General features: G+C 38.3%; 1 protein-coding gene across 4 annotated transcripts in view; it reads right to left on the minus strand.

Moving 5' to 3' along the window:
- MRPS27 (mitochondrial ribosomal protein S27) overlaps positions 1 to 19,042 on the minus strand; it is a 101,177-nt gene that overhangs the window by 70,137 nt on the left and 11,998 nt on the right. For all 4 annotated transcript variants that reach the window (XR_013827475.1, XM_079916004.1, XM_079916003.1 and 1 more), the window contains exons 4-5: positions 12,112 to 12,182; positions 10,002 to 10,060 (exon numbers count right to left, since the gene is read on the minus strand). Coding sequence is in view for 3 of the 4 variants with exons in the window: in XM_079916004.1 (XP_079772130.1) it covers positions 10,002 to 10,060; positions 12,112 to 12,182 (130 nt within the window). In the remaining variant the exon portion in view is untranslated. The remainder of the gene's footprint in view (positions 1 to 10,001; positions 10,061 to 12,111; positions 12,183 to 19,042) is intronic.

Here is a 19,042-nt window from a genome sequence, read left to right on the forward strand (position 1 = left end):
GCCTTGCTGTCTTCTAAATCTGCTTCCAATTCAATACTTCTATTAAAGTAGACCAGCCTCATTAACTGAGGTTCAATTTTCAGTTCATTTTTGACCTTCCTTGTTTTCTAGCTTTATATTCAACCTGTCACTAATCCTGTTGATTGATTTTTCCTTCCTATGTGCAAAATATTTCTTTCTTCATTTCCACCACAGGACGGGCCTTTTATCACCTTAAGTACAGATAATAAATTTCCCTCCCACACTTACCTCTTTCAATCCAAAACTTACTCTATTAACCTTCCTGTAATAGGTTTATGATATACCTTTCTCAAGAATCTACTGATGACTAACAATCTTAAGGATCTTTAAAAAAATTTTTTTTTAATAACTAATATCTGCAGGCCTTGACGGACATAATCTTTTTGTAATGGATATTATTTCACATGTATGCTGTGCGTCAGAAGGTCCTAGAGGTGAAATTATTGGGTCAAAGGGTATATGCTTTCATAATTTTGATAGATGTTGCCAAAGTTCTCTCTACAGAAGTTGTACCACTATATATATGTATCTACTAGCAACGCATGAAGCTGCCAGCTTTCTATTCCCTCTATAATCTGCCCACCTTATTTCCCACGACTCCCTGGTAGGCCCGTCAATCCCCATAAGGTCAGATCTCACCTCACTCTATTAACCCCCCCTATACTGCTTGCTGCATCTTGAACACTCACTCCCATTTCTTCTACTCATCCAATCTTCAAGGCTGTCTCAAGTTCTGTCTCTTTTATGAATGTTTGCTGATCATGACATCAACCCCTCTTCCAGCCTGCCCAAAGCATGTTTTCTCAGACACACACATTTTGTTACATATCATCAATTTACCTATTTATCATATCGAAGATTTCTGTTGATGTTGAATTGTTTCACATATCTAGTTATCCCCAGCCAATTTATAATCTTTTTTTTTTTTTTTTTTTTTTTGCGGTACGCGGGCCTCTCACTGTTGCGGCCTCTCCCGTTGCGGAGCACAGGCTCCGGACGCGCAGCCTCAGCGGCCATGGCTCACGGGCCCAGCCGCTCCGCGGCATGTGGGATCTTCCCGGACCGGGGCATGAATCCGTGTCCCCTGCATCGGCAGGCGGACTCTCAACCACTGCGCCACCAGAGAAGCCCTATAATCTTTTTGATTGTAGTGATTCATATCCTTCCTTTGAACACATCACAGTTCTGGTAAATTAAAAAATACTTCTCTTAAACCTTCTATTGGCTTTGGAAATTCCCTTTTACACAGAACTGAGAATCATTTGTCTTACAGACTTGAAATCTGAAATTCTGTCAGGACAGTTTAAATTTGTCTTCAATGTAAAAAGAATGATTACTGACTTTCAAATAATCAATATCCCTTCATATCCTATAAGATCCTTCTTACCATCTTATTTCTAAATATATACTAGATACTCAATACATATTTCTGGAATTGATCTTGCTCCTACTTTCTCTATTATTAATAATATATGTATGCATGTATGTATGTACATACACACAAAGTGATTCTAAAATTGATATGGAACACATAGGACCCAGACTAGGTAAAACGATTTTGGAAAAGAACAACAAAGTTGGAAGACTCACACTACCTAATTTTAAGATTTATTATAAAACTACAGCCATAAAGATAGTGTAGTACTGGCATCAAGAGAGGCAATGGAACAGAGATCAATGGAACAAAACAGTTCAGAAAGAGACTCACTTGTCTATAAACAACTGGTTTTCAACAAAGATTCAAAGGTAATTCAGTGCAGAAAGAAAAGTCTTTTCAACAAATGGTGCTGACACGACTAGGTATTCTTAACACCAGAAATTTAACTTGGACCCTTACCTCATACCATATTAAAAAAAATAACTTAAAATGGATCATAGACCTAACTGTGAAACCTAAAACTATAAAACTTCTGAAACAAAACATAGGAGAAAAATCTTTGTGGTGTCGGGTTAAGCAAAGATTTCTCAGTTGACACCAAAGGCATGATTCATAAAAGAAAAAATTAACAAACTGGACTTCCATCAAAAATAAAAACTGCTCTTTGAAAAACACTGTTAAGTGAATAAAAATAAAGAAGATTATGAGAGAAAAAGTTCTCAAAACTCAATAATAAGAAAACAAGCAACTCAATAAAAGAAAAACGGGCAGAAGATTTAAACAGATACTTTACCAAGGAGTTATACGGCTGGAAAATAAGCACATGAAAAGATGCTCAACATCATTAATAATTAGGCAAATACAAATTAAAACCACAGTGAGTATAACCACTCTGGAATGTATACCTACTATATGTTCCAGCCATTCCACTGCTAGATATTTACCTCGAAGAAATGAAAGCTTACGCCTCTACAAAGACTTATAAATAGATGTCTGTAGCAGCATGAACTGCTTTGGCCTCCGAGGATAAGGGCCTTCAGGGACCCATTCATTATGCCAGAGGAATACGAGAGTATCTAAGGTGTGAGATCACTCTGGGCAAGTTGGGTGGAATGTTAGAACCATAGCCAAGAAAACACCCTTGAATGTTACCCCTACACTCCTCCTATGACCAGGCTCCAGGTTGAAATAACAAGACCAGCGGGAGAGAAGTGCAAAGTCAGAAGGAGTGGAGGCTCCATGGGTCTTTGGCAAGGCGTGGACGATGTTCGTGACAATCTGCTATCCTCTCATGCAGAGCCATTAACAGTACCCCTCTCCCAGGCCTGTGGTAAGGATTAGCAAATAAGAACTAAATAAAGCACTTGGCAATATTAAAGTATGAAAGTGTTTTTCTAAAAAATGCTTTAAGACTCATTTACCGCCCCTCTTGGGCTCTTTGCTCTTTCCTTAATAAAGTTCAAACATAACGAGACTTGGCAGTATGCTAACAGAAAAATTTTTAATTTCATTTTAGTGCTGTAAAACACAATCTCTATGCCCTCAAAGAAAAATGATCACTGCTTAAACTCATGAACAGTGTTCCCTCCTAGTAAACTACCACTTGCCCCTCTTCCTACAGGCAGAAATGGATTCTTATAACATAGGCCTGGGGTAATGCACTCACCTTCTAAGGAACCATGTGGTTATTTTTGCTTATTGAAAAATGAAGCTATTTTGGTCCTTCCTTTTTAAGGCTGGCTGCCAACCCGGGACCTGGAGACATGCAGGCTGCCATCTGCCTCGCCCCAGCTGTTCCTGACCCGCCATCCGTCTCCAACCAGGGACACTTGGGATCTGCCAGGTCGGTTAAACCACGGATGAAAGATGCCTGAGGCCAAGGTACAGTGTGGATGACTCTGTTGGCAACACACAGCCTGCCACACATCCTTAACTTCCTCTCATTAGTGGGTGGCACGCCGCTCTCCATGGCAACACACAGAGCTGTATTCCAAGAAAAACAGACCTTCTCATGGAGCTCTGCAACAATTTTTTCTTATTGTGTGACAAGTAATTCAGCATTCCCCACATTTTTGTTAACAACCAAAAGGCTACCTTTTAAAGAATGTACATTCTTAAAATAGAGAGAATATGTTATATAGACATTAGAAATGTCTATCACTTATCCTTAGGAATGACCATTTAGGTTGCAGATTAAATTATCAGTTCAAATTATTGACGCTCTAACAGTAAAAGGAAAGTTTAATTTCATGCATCTCTTAACTGCCACGGTCCCAAAGTTATTTGAAAGTCTAAATAAGCCTTTAAAAATGCAATTTGCAAACGTCCTCAGTGAAGAAGGAATTTTTATGGCTTGGGTTTGCATTCTATTAATGCAGTAATCAAATACTAATACAGCCACTGTTAAAGCTTGTTATAAACCATGAAAATAACAGCTTTTACTGATGCCACAATTTCACTGATGACATGCAGTTTTATCTCAAAGGGAGACACAGAGCCTGCCTCAGGGCTCACGTGTCTGCACGTGGGCAGCACACATCAATCTGCAGAGTCCTGAGCTCAGAACTACTGACTAGGTGGTCCAGAAAAGACACGCTCTCCAAAAAATAAAAAATGAAAATTCTAGATAAACTCACTATACAATAACATTGACCTCAAGTGGACAGATCACAAAAAGAGATTATGGAGAAAAAGCTAAGATCATGGTTCTTAGGATACAAACAACAACAACCCACAGACTATGAGAAATATAAGGGATTTCCTCTTATCCCTTAATTTAATTTAATTTATTGTTTTTTTCATTTTTTTTTTTGCGGTACGTGGGCCTCTCACTGTCGCGGCCTCTCCTGTTGCGGAGCACAGGCTCCGGACGCGCAGGCCCAGCGGCCATGGCTCACGGGCCCAGCCGCTTCGCGGCATGTGGGATCCTCCCGGACCGGGGCACGAACCCGCATCCCCTGCATCGGCAGGCAGACTCTCATTGCGCCACCAGGGAAGCCCCATTATCCCTTAATTTTAATTTCCTCCTGTTTTACCACACTCTAGACTGTACTTTCCATGGAATTCCTTCTGCCTCAATTTTCTTAAAAATAAATTGTAGCCCCATCTGAAATCCTTATCAGTATTACCTTGCACTGGGAAAGCACTGTCTTGGTCTTTCTAGTACTGTTCCACTGTTCACATTCACCCTCATGACTTCCTTTCTCAGCGCAGGACAGGCAGTGGCTTACACACACACACTCTATGTTGGGTCTGCTCAGTTAATCTCCACGCCTTAGTCTCTGTGTCAGTAAAATCAAGATGCAAACTGGATTCTTAGCAACACTATAAATTGATAGTAAGGCAAAGGTAAGAAATCTTTTTTCTTCAAAAGCCAATGAGAGGGCATGTGGGTAAGAAGCAGAAATCAATCCTTTGGCAAGGAAAAAAAAAACTGGTTGCTCAATTCCTTTTAAAACTAAAGTGGGACGTATAAAACTCTTTTTAACAAATGTTAAGCATGAATCAGCAGTCAACTTCTCATGCTCACCAATCACTGAGCAGCCTCTTCCTCTTAGCTGCCATTAGCTGTGCTGTGCTCTTACCTTTATCTTCTGTGCCACCAAACCTCTGCTGCTACTGCAGGGGGAACACCGTGGCTTCTCCCCTTGCCAACCCGGGGCTGGAGTGCAGAGGGGGGTGATGATACCAAAATCGAGCAGCGGTGTTCCCACCCAACACCCTCCCAGCGCTAGTCTCCTGATGGACAGCATCTCAGGGCCTGTCCAAATCTCACTTTTCACCAAACCTCTTCCTGCTCCAGTAGGGAGACAAGAGACTGGCTGTATCTAAGTTCTCATTTGGATAACAGAACACATATCAACCATATGCCTGTCTTACCCTATAAGGTCTAACCTAAAATAAAAGAAAGGCTTCTTTGTAAGAAGAAAAACAAAGAACTAGAAAACTTCAAAAAGCCTGGGGTAAGAAGCAGGAATAAGCCTAAGCAAAAGGCCTTCACAGTGAGGTTTATCACATTTTTTTGTGGCATGAACTCGTGGGCAGTCTGATGGCACCTTCTGGAATAATGTTTTAAATGCACAGGATAACGAAGGAGACCAATTATAGTGAAACAGAATTATCAAAACATCAAAAAATCCTTGAGATATGGTCACATGTGCTTCTCCATTAACGTACGAAACAAAACTAGCCAGCAGTAGTTTAATTATAAATGCAATTTCTAAGCAGTGATGAGCATAATTTGTCAAGATAGCTGCAACAAATGTAATGATATATAAAAAAAAAATCAATGATTTTTATTGGTGAGAAAGACACAGATGCTGCTAACAGTACTGTGATCTGTTGCCTATATTCACAATTGAAGGCAATGCTAAATACTGAGAGGTGAGTGAAAATAAAAATGTAATTTTATTCTCATCTAAGTTCCCAGAACCCCCTGAATTCTCTCCACCACCCCGATATATAAAGAAGCTGGAGGCACAGCTTTTCTGGCTGAAGCAGAAGCAGGGGGCTGGTGGCAGGACTGTCTGGTCTCTCCCTCACATCGTATTCCTCCCCAAGCCACGCAGCGGAGGCCCCTGTGAGGAACCAGCTCGAGGGCTTCTTGGAAGACAGTTTGCAAACCACTCATAAAGTGATTTATTAGTCAGCCTGCTGAGAGTATCACTGCAAGAGCATGCCTGTGCCTATTTTCCTAACCTCCCAGCCATATCTATACACAGTTTATGAAGTCCCTGGCTCACGTCCTTCTTATCTTGCTTTACTTATTTTTATTTGTTTCTTTTATTCTCTTATTTTAATGTTTTATTTTGTTACAGCCCAACAGTTCTTAGCAGGCTTTGCTCTCTTATTTCTTAGCTTTCACATTTTGTTTATTTTACTTCAATTTAGCCTTTTTACTGTTGTAATCACTTTTACTCTCGGTTTGTTGTAGAGTATTATCAGGTTTTTTAAAAACATTTCTTTATTGTCGACCTACATCGTTCCTGGTATTAACTGACTTAATCATCTTTAGTTCACATTATTCTTTTGTTTAAAGCATCATTTCCCTTTCCTTGGTGTTTCCATTTTTTATTTGTAAGTGGCAGGGCAGAAGTTGATCAAAAGGTTGTGGGCCCCCAGAGAGGAGCCCAGAGCCCAAAGAGGCATGGTTCAGCATTTTTTCTCCCTCCTGCTATCTAAATAGCAGCCTCTCTTTAACTCTCCTTAAAACATCCCTGGGACTCTTTAATGTTGATGCCCCCAAACTTTTAAACCTGTGTACTTCAGGATTCAAAGGCTGAGAGTCTTTCCTGGAATGAGAGGAGGATAAGACACTGGCACATGCCAGAAGCACCCTGAACTGCTTACTTGTTCACCTGACTCAACGGTAGGTGCTCAACTAGCTCTCCACTGATCACCCCAGGTTTCCAAACTTCTTTGGCTCTAACAGCCTTTACATAATCACTGGGGAGATCTGATCACTAGAAGATGAGAGGATGTGGTGATTACATTCTGCTTGCAGAGCCTGGTCTCTACAGACTGAGGCAGGGAAAGATTTGTGCCACTGACAGAGGTGGCAGCCAAAGTCCTGTTGTGGGCCTTCCCCTCAAAGACAGTACTGCCTGGGGAATGAGAAATTCTCCAGGCAGGCCAGGAAGTAGCTATTAGTTGCAGGATTAATGAATTGCTCCTATATTTCCGTATCTTACACCTGTGATTGTAAGTTTACCCTGAGATATCTAAAGTCATCCCATGTGGAAATGTTAGGCATGGCAACCATGAACGCTGAAGACCTAACTGGTGGAAATCCCAGAGGCCCTCGGTGTCCTCAGGATTAACATTCTTGATTTCAATTAAAGCAGGGAAACCCCAAGGGTTCATAACTTAACCTGCAATTCTGCTGAGGCATTACTATGTTTTGTATATCCTCTAAGGCTGGAAAGCAGGAGTTGATGCTTAGCTGATGCACGAATACTGGCCAGCCTCCATCATCTACACCTGATGCAGCTTTACTGTGCTGTATTTGGTCTCACACACATACAACAGTAATCTCATGAAGTCATAAAAACATTTTTTTCTTAAAAAAAAATCTCAGAAAAAGAGAGCTAATTTTCTTGGCAATGGGAGGAGAAAGAACGGAAATAAAACAGTGATAAGTCATGGTTAGAACACTAGTTTTGATTAAGCAAAGGATGGGGAATGTCAAATTAAACAACGCCTCAGATTTAAGATGGACAAGAGTCTTCTATATGACCAATATAAAAACAGGGAGATTTTATGAAGCTTTCAATAAGACTCCAGGCATCACAAAACTGGACATGATATGAAGAATTAATCACAGAATGTCTTTCTGTAGGACTTAAAATTTCTCAGTTAAACTTCAATGCGTGAAGACAGGGAGAGTGTCTAACTTATTCACCACTATATGCCCAGCACCTTGGACAAATTCTGGGCACACAATGGGTGCTCAGTAAATACATGCTGAATATTGAATTGCTGAAATCAATTATATGCTACAGAGGTACAAGTAAATTTGGGACATATTTCTTCTAAGACTATAGCACTGTGTCCTACAGGATGGAATTCTAAAAAATAGTTCCTATTGGAACTATTGGATAGTTCCTATTGGAACTATTTTCTGCATTTTCCCATGAACAAAGCAAACAAAGGTGCCAGCCCAAATACACCTTTCACCACTGGCAAAAATAACTACCAAAGGAGCCTTACAGTGCCGAAGAACCACTAAAGGAAGGCAGGGCTTGCTCCCATCAAGGAATCCGTTTATGTTTATCTTAATGAAGGGTAGGAGGGCACTTGCAATTATGATTTCAGCACCTAGAATTTAAACTTCAGACACTGTTAAAGACAATCTTAGATTTAAAATAATTTTTTTTAAGGTTTGGAATCTTATCTACTTGAGATTTGTATTTAAACAGAAAACACCAAAACGGTGGTAGAATCTACCCAATTCAGGAAGAAAAAAAAGAAGCCTTATTACTAGTTTGCAATATCACATGCAAGAAAATTGGATATGTTTTCCCTAATATAAAGAAAGCTTTAAAAAAAATATACCCAGATGTAAATAACTGAAAACTCTCTTGATCAAATCAAAGTTAAGGGACTTCCCTAGTGGCGCAGTGGATAAGACTCCACGCTCCCAGGGCAGGGGGCCCGGGTTCGATCCCTGGTCAGGGAACTAGATCCCACATGCATGCCGCAACTAAGAGTTCGCATGCCGCAACTAAGGAGCTCACGTGCACAACTAAGGAGCTGGTGAGTCACAACTAAAGAGCCTGCCTGCAGCAGCTAAGGAGCTGGCAAGCCGCAATTAAGGAGTCCACCAGCCGCAACTAAGGAGCTCACCTGCCGCAACTAAATAAATAAATAAATATTTTTTAAAAAACCAAAGATCAAATGGGAAATTCTAATACAATGTTTACTGGAAACATTTTAAATTTTAGCCTGAGTCTTTTTTTACAGCCTAGGAATTGGAACAAATCATAAATCTGATTTTTAAAATCACAATAATGAATCACAATAAAAAGTTAGTTGTAAAAAAAAAAAGCTAGTTGTAAGGTATCATTTTGACAGGTCAACTATAAGAATAAATCATAATTTATTTGATCAATCCTTTATTTAATGAACTTTAGGTTATTCCAGTTTTTACTGCTATAGACGGTGCTGTACTGAACATACTTCTTTGTACACAGGGGAGAGTGTAGCTGTAGGTCAGTGGGATTGTTCCCAGTTGTGAGAAAGAATGAAGTAAAGGTAGTAATGTAGAAAAAGTGTTAATTGAAAATAGAAGCTGAATAGTACTTAAAGAGTGCATTTCCACCTAAATAAAAAAGGGAGGAAAAAGATAAACAGACATATATTTTTTTCTCCTATCAGACTAACAAAAATCCAGAAGTGTGAAAATACCTCTGTTGGCCAAGCTGTAGAAACAGGCCTCTTTCATACACTGCTGGTGGGAATGTAAATTGGTAAGACCCCAATGGAAAGCGATTTGGCAACAGCTATTGAAATTAAATATGTATATATATATATATACATGTGTATCATTACATTTACATATGTATTAAATATACATACTTATGAGAACTATGTGCAAAATTACCTATGTAAAAGGTTATTAATTATTGCATTGTGCATCATACAAAAAGAGAGCACAAACAACCTAAAGGCCCTACAACAGGGAACTGGTTTAAATAATATATTCATAGTATGGAATGTGACAGTTATAAAAAATGTCTAATCTCTCTATACACTGATATGGAAAGATCTCCAAAGCACAAAGTTAAAAAGCAAGGAGTTGGGGGCTTCCCTGGTGGTGCAGTGGTTGAGAGTCCGCCTGCCGATGCAGGGGCACGGGTTCGTGCCCCGGTCCGGGAAGATCCCACATGCCGCGGAGCGGCTGGGCCTGTGAGCCATGGCCGCTGAGCCTGCGCGTCCGGAGCCTGTGCTCCGCAACGGGAGAGGCCACAACAGTGAGAGGCCCGCGTACCGCAAAAAAAAAAAAAAAGCAAGGAGCTGAACATTATATACAGTACTTACCACCTTTTGTGTTAAAAAAGGATGTGAAACGAGAATATATAGTCAAATGAAATGGAAAACTTACTTGTACAGGTAATACTCTGCATGGTCTATCTCTTCTCGAGATGAAATGTTGTCCACAAACTAAAAGACAAAAAAAGAAACCTTTGGTTGAATATAAATTATGCCATATATTGAGCCTAAGTCACACACTGACCTTAAAAATAAAACACACATTTTATTAGAACAGTGTTCATGTAGTGTGGCTCCATCCTCAAAACCACTCTATGTTAATGCCAACAAATAGTCTACAACGGCCTCTCTTTTTCTATACGTAGAACAACCTTGGTTAGAAAAACTGTTTAAAAACTAAACGTTAACCTTGCTCAGAACAAGAGAGAGCTCCTCTTAGTGTATTTATAATTAGTCACTGGTATTTCCCATTAACTTTAAACCCTGATATTTTCTCTATGTTCCAAACTCCAAATACATGGGAACACATAGTTGAAAGGATGAAGACTCTAATGGCTGAAAAAACATGGCCCAAGAGAGGAAAAGTCTAAATTCAGAGAACTCAGTCTTATAACCATTTTTCCTATCTGATTTGGTTCTGCTACAGACCAGTCAACCTGTGATTCTTCTACCAGCAAAGTCTCTCCTCGAACCACAAACTCCTTCAGTGTGCTCAACTCTAAACCAGAGAAACAAACAGAAAAGACTCTTCTAAGGAGGAATTCTACTCTAAAGTAAAGACTCAGAGGAAAAAGGGTGAAGTAGGAGATAATGGATGTAGTGAATATAATTAAAACCTCGGGAGGAAGGAGAGAAAAGTAAAGAGGGGGAGACTTAATGGATCTCCCCCTTTTTAGGACTTATGGACTTGATTTAGAAATCTCATTAAGGGGCAGATAAAATATGGTTCCAACACAGGACCTGAAGTTGAGAACTAGCTCTCCTGACTGCATGCTGTGTGGCATAAACAGACAGCACAGCCCCTCTGGAACTTAGTTGCTCCATCTGCATAAACAGAATAAAGGCACCTGCACTGAAGAGGACGAGGCTCCAACGAGAAAGTGTACATGAAAGCTCTTTAAACTCTGAAGCACTGCCTAAACAAACACCAGGCATTATGGCATACAGAGATTTTATACATCATGTAAGGGATGAACCAGTGGTCTTTCAGTTCCCCTCCAATATGAAAATGATAAGTCTATAAAATTTAGGTTATAACCTAGCTAAACGGTTCCCCTACTAAAAGGAAAATATCAAGGAGCAGAAAGAAAGGACTCAAGACTAAAAAGGATGATGGTTTCTCTACTTTTCTTCTCCTAGATTTAAGTCTCTTGAATTTTATGGTGCCATTAATTTGTACAAAGAGTTTTCACATCTAAGATCTCAATTTAGCGTCACATCAGCCCTATGAGGAAAATACTACTGTCCCCATACTGAATATGAGGAAATTGAGAGGGGCCCACTTGCCCAATGTCATAAAGCAAATTCATTAAGACAAGATAAGATCTATTTAAGGGAGGCAACAGAAAAGAACTTCAATGTCACAGAGATCTGGGTTTGAAGCCCAATTTTTCCACCTATGACCTGTGTGAACTTGGGAAAGTCATCAAGCTTTCTGAGTCTTACATGCAAAATGGAGATAACAATGCTTACCTCATACAGCCGCTATGAGAAGAGCAAGATAATGTAAGTTAAGAAACTAGTACAACAGCTGGCATAGAAGGTGATCAGTAATGGTTACTCTCAAGTCCAATTCCTGACTCCTAGCCTAATATTATTCTCCCATCCATTGCTCTGTAGCAGTTTAACATTAATATTAATATCCATTCTTTTATAGACTTTCTCAACTACCAAAATTACTTCCAACATTAACAAGTAAATACTATCACTTTGAAGGATATATCAACTTAAAAAAAAAATCATGATACCAAATCCTGGAAAAATTAAAATAAACCAGATACACAACAGTAATCACTGACACTGGAGTCTGATAAATTTATTACCTTTTATTTTAGTCAAAGAAATTTGCTACTTCATCATAAAATATCTATTAGCAACTACAAAAACATACCATACTCTGGGAAAATATATCCTATGAAAGATAGACTTTATTTACAGAGCCTCATGTATATAAAGTGGCTTTCTTGCCTTCTTTCTCTTTCTTTATATTTAAGTTTTCTTACCCGTGATATTGTTAAAGAACTAACAGGCAGCTTTCTCTCATATGTTTTATCCATTAAAGATGCCAGATCAGCTGTGAAGACAAAGAAGAAAAAAGAACCTTGTTAAATATACATATTTCTTAAGAAAAATCTAACAGATACAACTCCTGCCAGATGGTTGTCAACATTGTGAAGTCAGTATTAAAACAGATGCTCTTTCTTGCTCTTTTTTGAAATTATTTTTATATAAATTAAAGAGGATAGAGAAATATTAGTATAATTTTTTAAGTATTTACTTGATTGAAGAAAGGATTATTTTTAAAGTCCTAGCATAGATTTAGCTTTAAAAAAATGGATCAGTAAAATATCTCTGGAAGGAGATACAAGAAAGTGTTATTATTGACAGACTCCAGGCAAAGGAGGGCCAAGATGGTAGGGGGGCAAGAAAAGGAAACTCTTCATTGCTTACACATTTACTCCTTTTGCATTTTGAACCAGGTAAATATATTAGCTGTTCAAAAATGTTTTAAGCTGGAACTTACTAAATTACTTTTATACATTCCCTGAACGAATCACAGGGGCCAGGCATTCTGCTTATAATTAATGATTTTCAGCCTGAAATATTCCTATTCTGATTCCTTTTACCAGAACATCCATACAAATACTTGGTATTCCTGAGATTACACTGCCATCTCAGAGTCTAAAAAGACCTGGAATAACAGGCAACATACTCTTCAAAATAATTATTTCATACCTTCTCATTGCTTCTAGAACTTAAAATGTGTGTCTTTCCCCTTCTCCGCTCACTCTCACTCTCAGCTCATGATTTTGTGTCTTATCTCCCTAAGCATAAAACAGAAGCAATCATGGGAACTTTATCCTCCTACCATCAGGTCTACCAGGCTACCAGCATCTGTATCCATATACCCTGCCTCCTATTTTTTTTTAAACAAAGGATGAACTTTATTAAACAAACAAAAAACAAAAATGACAAAAATTTCCTTTGACCTCCTATCGCTCTCCAGCTACTTCTCCTTTGCTCTGCTCCCGTCAGCAGTGAGATGCCACAACAGAGTCATCCCCAATACAACTGTCACCACTTCTTTAGTTCCATCCTCCCTTGAACTGACTCAAATCACATTTTGGTTTCCATCACTCTACTGACACCAAAGACCACCTCTACTTTGTTAAATCCAGTAGTTAATTCTTCATCCTCATCTTACCTCACCTCTCACTAACAATTAATATAGTTGAGCATTTCGTTCTTCATGAAATGCTCTTTTCTCTCTTTCTTGGGTTCCTTTGTAGGATCTCCTCTTCTTGACTTCTTGATGTTGATGTGCCCTAAGTCTGAGGAGCAGACTCTTCACCATCTGCTCGGTCTCTGGGTATCTCATTCTCTCCCTCCCATAGCTTTAATCATCATCTACAGACTACTGACTCCACACATATATGCCTACCCTGACTTCTTGTGACTCCAAACTTGTATTTCCAACTACATGGGTGACATCTCTATGTGGGTGTCTAATAGGTCTCTTAACATTACATGTCCTCTTAATTCTCCAACCTTCCACTCCAAACCTGCTTTTCTCCAAACCTTTCCCAGCTCAGTAAATGGCCCCTACGTTAACTGGCTTACTCAGGCCAAAAACTAAGGTGCCATCCCTGATCCCATTCTTTCTCACTCTCTGTAACCATATGTCAGCAAATCATATACGCTCTAGATCTGAAATATAAATATATATATATATATATAAATAAATCAGATCCTGTCATTTTCTTTTCTCAACCAGCCAATAGCTACCTATCACACTTGGAATAAAATCCAAAATATTTTCCATGATCTATAAATGCCTATATACGCTGGTCTGTGTTTGGCTTTTTGTTCTCTTTTACACTTAGAAGTAAAAACCATGAAGGCAAGGACTTAATTCACTGATATATTCTCAGTTCCTAGAAAAGTTCTATAAAAGGCACTCAATAAATATCTAAAGAAATAAATAAAAGGAATAAAGCAAGGGAGGGAGAGAGAGAGGGGAGAAAGAGAGGGAGGAAGGAAAAAGAAATGCAGTTATCTCTTGGCGTCCACATGGGATTGGTTCCAGGACCCACTGTGGATACCAAAATCCACAGATGCTCAAGTTCCATAGCTGGCTCTCCGCATCTGCGGATTCAACCAACTGCATCATGCAGTGCTGTGTGGAAAAAAATCCACATATAAGTGGACCCACAAAGATCAAATCCATATTGTTCATGGGTCAACTCTAACTGCAGTTCCAAGTTTTTTTTTACTGCCTGGTGGAAGAAATGAGTATTAAGCAAAACGGCAACAGATAATCAATTGACAAGTATTTGTTAAAGACCTATTGCTGTGCATTTAACCGATATTTTTCTCTTTTCTTTCCCTGGGATAATGCTCTCAATGACTCAATAGCTACCAGGGGAAAGGAACTTTGCAAAACCACTAAAACCTGATATGATGTAAAAGTAATTACTTTTCTTATGACTATCTTATGACTATCTTTTCTTATGACAACCCCTTAAAGGGGTTGGTACCACGTGAGTTAAAAATTTTAAAACACAAATACACATATACAAAGAAGTCCCTAAAACCTCTTTATACTAAGGCAAATTAATATTGTTAAATCTAACTGCTCACAGAATGATATTAAACAGCATTCCCATGATACCAAATCTTTATGATCTCTTCATAATAGAGGCTCTTGTGTTGAGATGACAGGCAATATAAAGAATCAACTAACCCTTTACTCAAAATTTAAATTTTAACTAAAAAATGCAGGATCAGGATCTACTGGCCTAATTAAAATGACCTCCATTTCCTCATGGGTTTCATATAGTACACAGCATATAACAAAACAATGGATTGAGCGGGCTTCTGTAGTGTGATAAGTCAAGATTCCATTTTAATTTTCTACACCAAGATATCCTCAGTCAAGTAAAATCGGCTGGGGCCTCAAAAAAGGCAACAGCTGCACAGCCAGCAACTGATGAATAATATTTGCATATTATAAGTCAGAGAAAGGTTTGCTGCTAAATATAATATGCAACCAATCACCTCACATGACAGCACTAGTGTGATGAATGAGGCAGAAAACTGCGCGGAGCAGGGATGGCCATGAAAGCTGGGGCAGCTGCAGCCTGCAGAGGGCCAGTGCCACAGGCTTCTGGACCATGGTTTCAACAGTCAAAATCACTCTTCGTGTTTCAGTGAGGGGCCAGCAGATGCCCAGGTTTTATTCAAAGGGATGTGCCAAAGAAGATGCTTTCTTGCCTGTCACTCAGCTCCTCGGGAATATACGTTGCAGCGGATGGTTGTGGTCAACAAAGACTGTAAAGGAAAATGGGTCTGAAATTTGAATTCCTCATTGAATTCTTCATTAACAAAACTTAAAGCTGTATAGACAATGCGGAAGTATGTCCAGAAAATGAAATGTATACTAGTATAAAAATGTTTTTGTTTGAAGAAAACAATACCATTGATAATCTAAGGACATAAAGGATTTTCCTGAGGACCCTGCACTATTCGAAGTATAGGAGTGTAATCCTGGTTAAGGATCTGAACCCCTAAGAGGCTTTAAGACTTTAAAACGTCAGATTCCTAGGCTTCACACCCAGAGGGCGATTCTAATTCCATAGGTTTGAAGTGAGACCACAGAAACACAAATTTTTTAAAAAAAGCCCCAGGAGATTGTGATGTAGCCTGGCAAGCACTCGAGTGAGTTAGTTTGAGAACTACCAGAGGGAACACAAAAAGGATGTTGCTCCTAAGTTCGAAGATGATATTAAACTGAATTCCACCTCAGCAATAAGGTGGACTAAATAGCCTTTAAAAAATTCCCCCTACTATAAAAACAAAACACCTAAATAAAACGTTAAAAAAAAATTTCAAATATATGACTGAGCTTTCAAGAAGATAGATGTAATTGTCAGCGGCTAAAGGCAGGATGGGAGCACAAACCTTGAGTGTTTAAGGGACTACTAAGGGAAGCAGTCACCTGAGAGCATCCGCAGGTCCGCAGGGAAACAGAGCTGTGGTTTTAATGACTTACAGGGAACGGAGGATAGAACCAAGGCCTCTGTAAGATAGGAAGCTGTTTCAGAGATCCTAGGTAAAGCCAGAGCTGCCTAAGGCTACACCTGCAGTGAAGGTGAACTAGAAAGTAATGCACCCTGCAAAGGGAAAACAGCAAGGACATCGTCCCCTGAGGATTCTAAACCACAAAGTCAGCCTTCACACCTCTGAGGCCCTAATTATACTTCCTATGTCATACAAGATACACCAACTTGAGAACTGTTTTAAGTGGTTTAAAGAGTTGATTTTACGATATAAAATTGTAGAAAATACATACTAATCTATGATGACAGAAAATATCAGAGGTTTCCTGGGAATGTGGAAGGTGGGCAGGAAGAAGAGGAAAGGACTACAAAGAAGTAGGAGAACATGTGGGGGGTGGGTGACAGATATGCTTATTATCTTGATTGTAGTAATGATTTCATGGACATATACACACGTACATATGTCAAGACTTGTCAAATTGTACACTTTAAATATGTGCAGTGTATTCTATGTAAATAATACGTCAAGAAAGCTGTAAAAAAGAAATTCGATGAGTAAGTTAAAGAGCAGGTAAGACACAGGTGAGGTGAGAATTAGCAACCTGAAAGATCTAAAGGAAATTACAAGAAACTAGAAGACTCTGCAGCAAAGATAGATAAAAATGAAAGTATAAAAAAGGAGTTAAGAGATATAGAAAATAGAATAGTAAGGTCTAAAATACATTTAATTGAATCTCCCAAAGAAGTTAATAAAGAGAATGGGGAGAGGTAATAGATGATGAGCTAATTGCTAAGCATTTTTTAGAACTGATAAAAAATATCCATTTTCAGATTCAGGAAACACAAAAAATCTCGTCCATTAAGTAAAATTAAGCCCACACCATGATACATTACACTTAAACTGAAGAATAAGAGGACTTTAAAAGTAGCCAGAAAGTACAGACAGATTACTTACAAAGGAAAAACAACTATACCAACAGGTGTTTTCTCACTAGAAACAACAGAAGACAGTAGAATAACATGCTGGGAGTAAATACAATCAAAATAGAATTACGTATCTAGCAAAATTATCTTTTAAGATTAACGGAAAAATAAAGACACTTAAAAACTGAAAGAATTTATTAGCAACAAATACTCACTAAAGGAACTTTTTACAAGTTGTGTTTTTTAGAAGACGTGTTTTTGGAAGAAGGAAGATGATCCTTTAAAGAAGACTTGAAATGCTAGAAAGAATGGCAAGTAAATAAAATTAATTTAATTTGGGGGGAAGTTGTATAAAATAATAATGTCTTATGTGTGTACGTGTGTTTTAAAGGATAAAACTTTAATGTTAGACAATAACACATGGTTGGGGGTTATGTGACTGGACTAAAGGACAGCAGCGTGTGAATACCACTAGAATTTAAGGTAAATATGCATGCTAGAAGTTATGCAGCAACCATCTAAAAGATGTAGATTTAGAATGGTAAAACCCACCATTCTGAAAGAGTAGAAATAGAGGATACAATTTCTAGAGGGGGAGGAAATGTAAAAAACAAAAACACCACAACCATCCAAAAGAAGATACAAAAGAAAGAATAAAGAAAGATGGGACAAATCACTAACTATGGTAGAAACAAATCCAAATAAATCAACAATCATAAAATGACACTAAATAAACTTTCCAGTTACAAAGACAAAGATTGCCAGATTGGTTTTAAAAATACATAATCCAGCTATATAAATCATATGAACACATGAAGAGTTGAAAATAACTGTATGAAAAATGTACTAAGCAAAAAGTAGCCTAAAGAAGCTGGTATAGCTATATTAATATCAGACACAATAGATTTAAAGCAAAAAGAATTCATTTTTCAGATTAGGTGGGTCATTACATAATGACCAAAAATTCATTTTTCCAGGAAGATAATTGGTGTGCACCAAAGTAACACAGCTTCAAAGTATATAAAATTCTGAGAAAGAAAATGATAATCTCCTCAATGATCACAAAATCTATAGTAGAGATGTGCTAGGAAAGAAACCTCTTATAAAGGAGGGTGGTCTCTGGGTCAAAGTTATGATGAGGAAGTTCTCTGAAGGAACGATGGATCCTCTGTTGAACCCTGGGAGCTTTAGGTGAGAAATTATTAGATGGTTTCAGTTTTTCATGATTTCTATGTAACTGTACATCACTGTTACCCATTCAGTAAACACTAAGTTCTTTCTGGGCATGTGTGTACCTCACCTAATTTATGTAATTCTTTAAGGACTAGATACAAGTTATTACTGTACTTCCTAGAAGAAGTGATCTGGAAAACACAGGCTAAAACTCTGTTTTTGTTTCAGGGATAGATGACCTATAACATGTATGGAAATAATAGAAGCAATTAGGAAAAATTAACCTAAGAACCATTTGAATATAGATATTTAGCTTTCCTTCTATTTGTCTTTCTGTCACCAGAAGCTTTAAAATAATAAAGAAAAAAATGTGAAGGCAAGCTTCATATACATATATACTAAGACTAAAGGAGGAGGATGTGCACAGGCCAGACCCATCTCTAGAACTGCCAGCAGACAGTAAATATGAAGCCTAGTGAATGAATACATGTCACAGACATGCAAATAGGAAAGCAGGCCTCAGAAAATCTCCATCAAGCTTCAAGAGCAGGATTTGAAAAACTACTGCAACAAGCCAAAGGCCTCCACAGCTGAAATGACACAGTAAAACTAAACCTCAGCTAATAAGTGTCCAGCTAATGAAAGATGACCACAGTGCTCAGTTTCAACCTCAATGCAAAAAAAAAAAAAAAAAAAGAAACAAAAAAGCAGTAACTAAAACTGAAAGGTATCTCTTACTTTATGATTATTTATAAAATGAAAAATCAGAAATAGAATA

The sequence above is a fragment of the Stenella coeruleoalba genome, assembly GCF_951394435.1.
Source record: "Stenella coeruleoalba genome assembly, chromosome: 3".
In the NCBI taxonomy this organism is placed as follows: domain Eukaryota; kingdom Metazoa; phylum Chordata; class Mammalia; order Artiodactyla; family Delphinidae; genus Stenella; species Stenella coeruleoalba.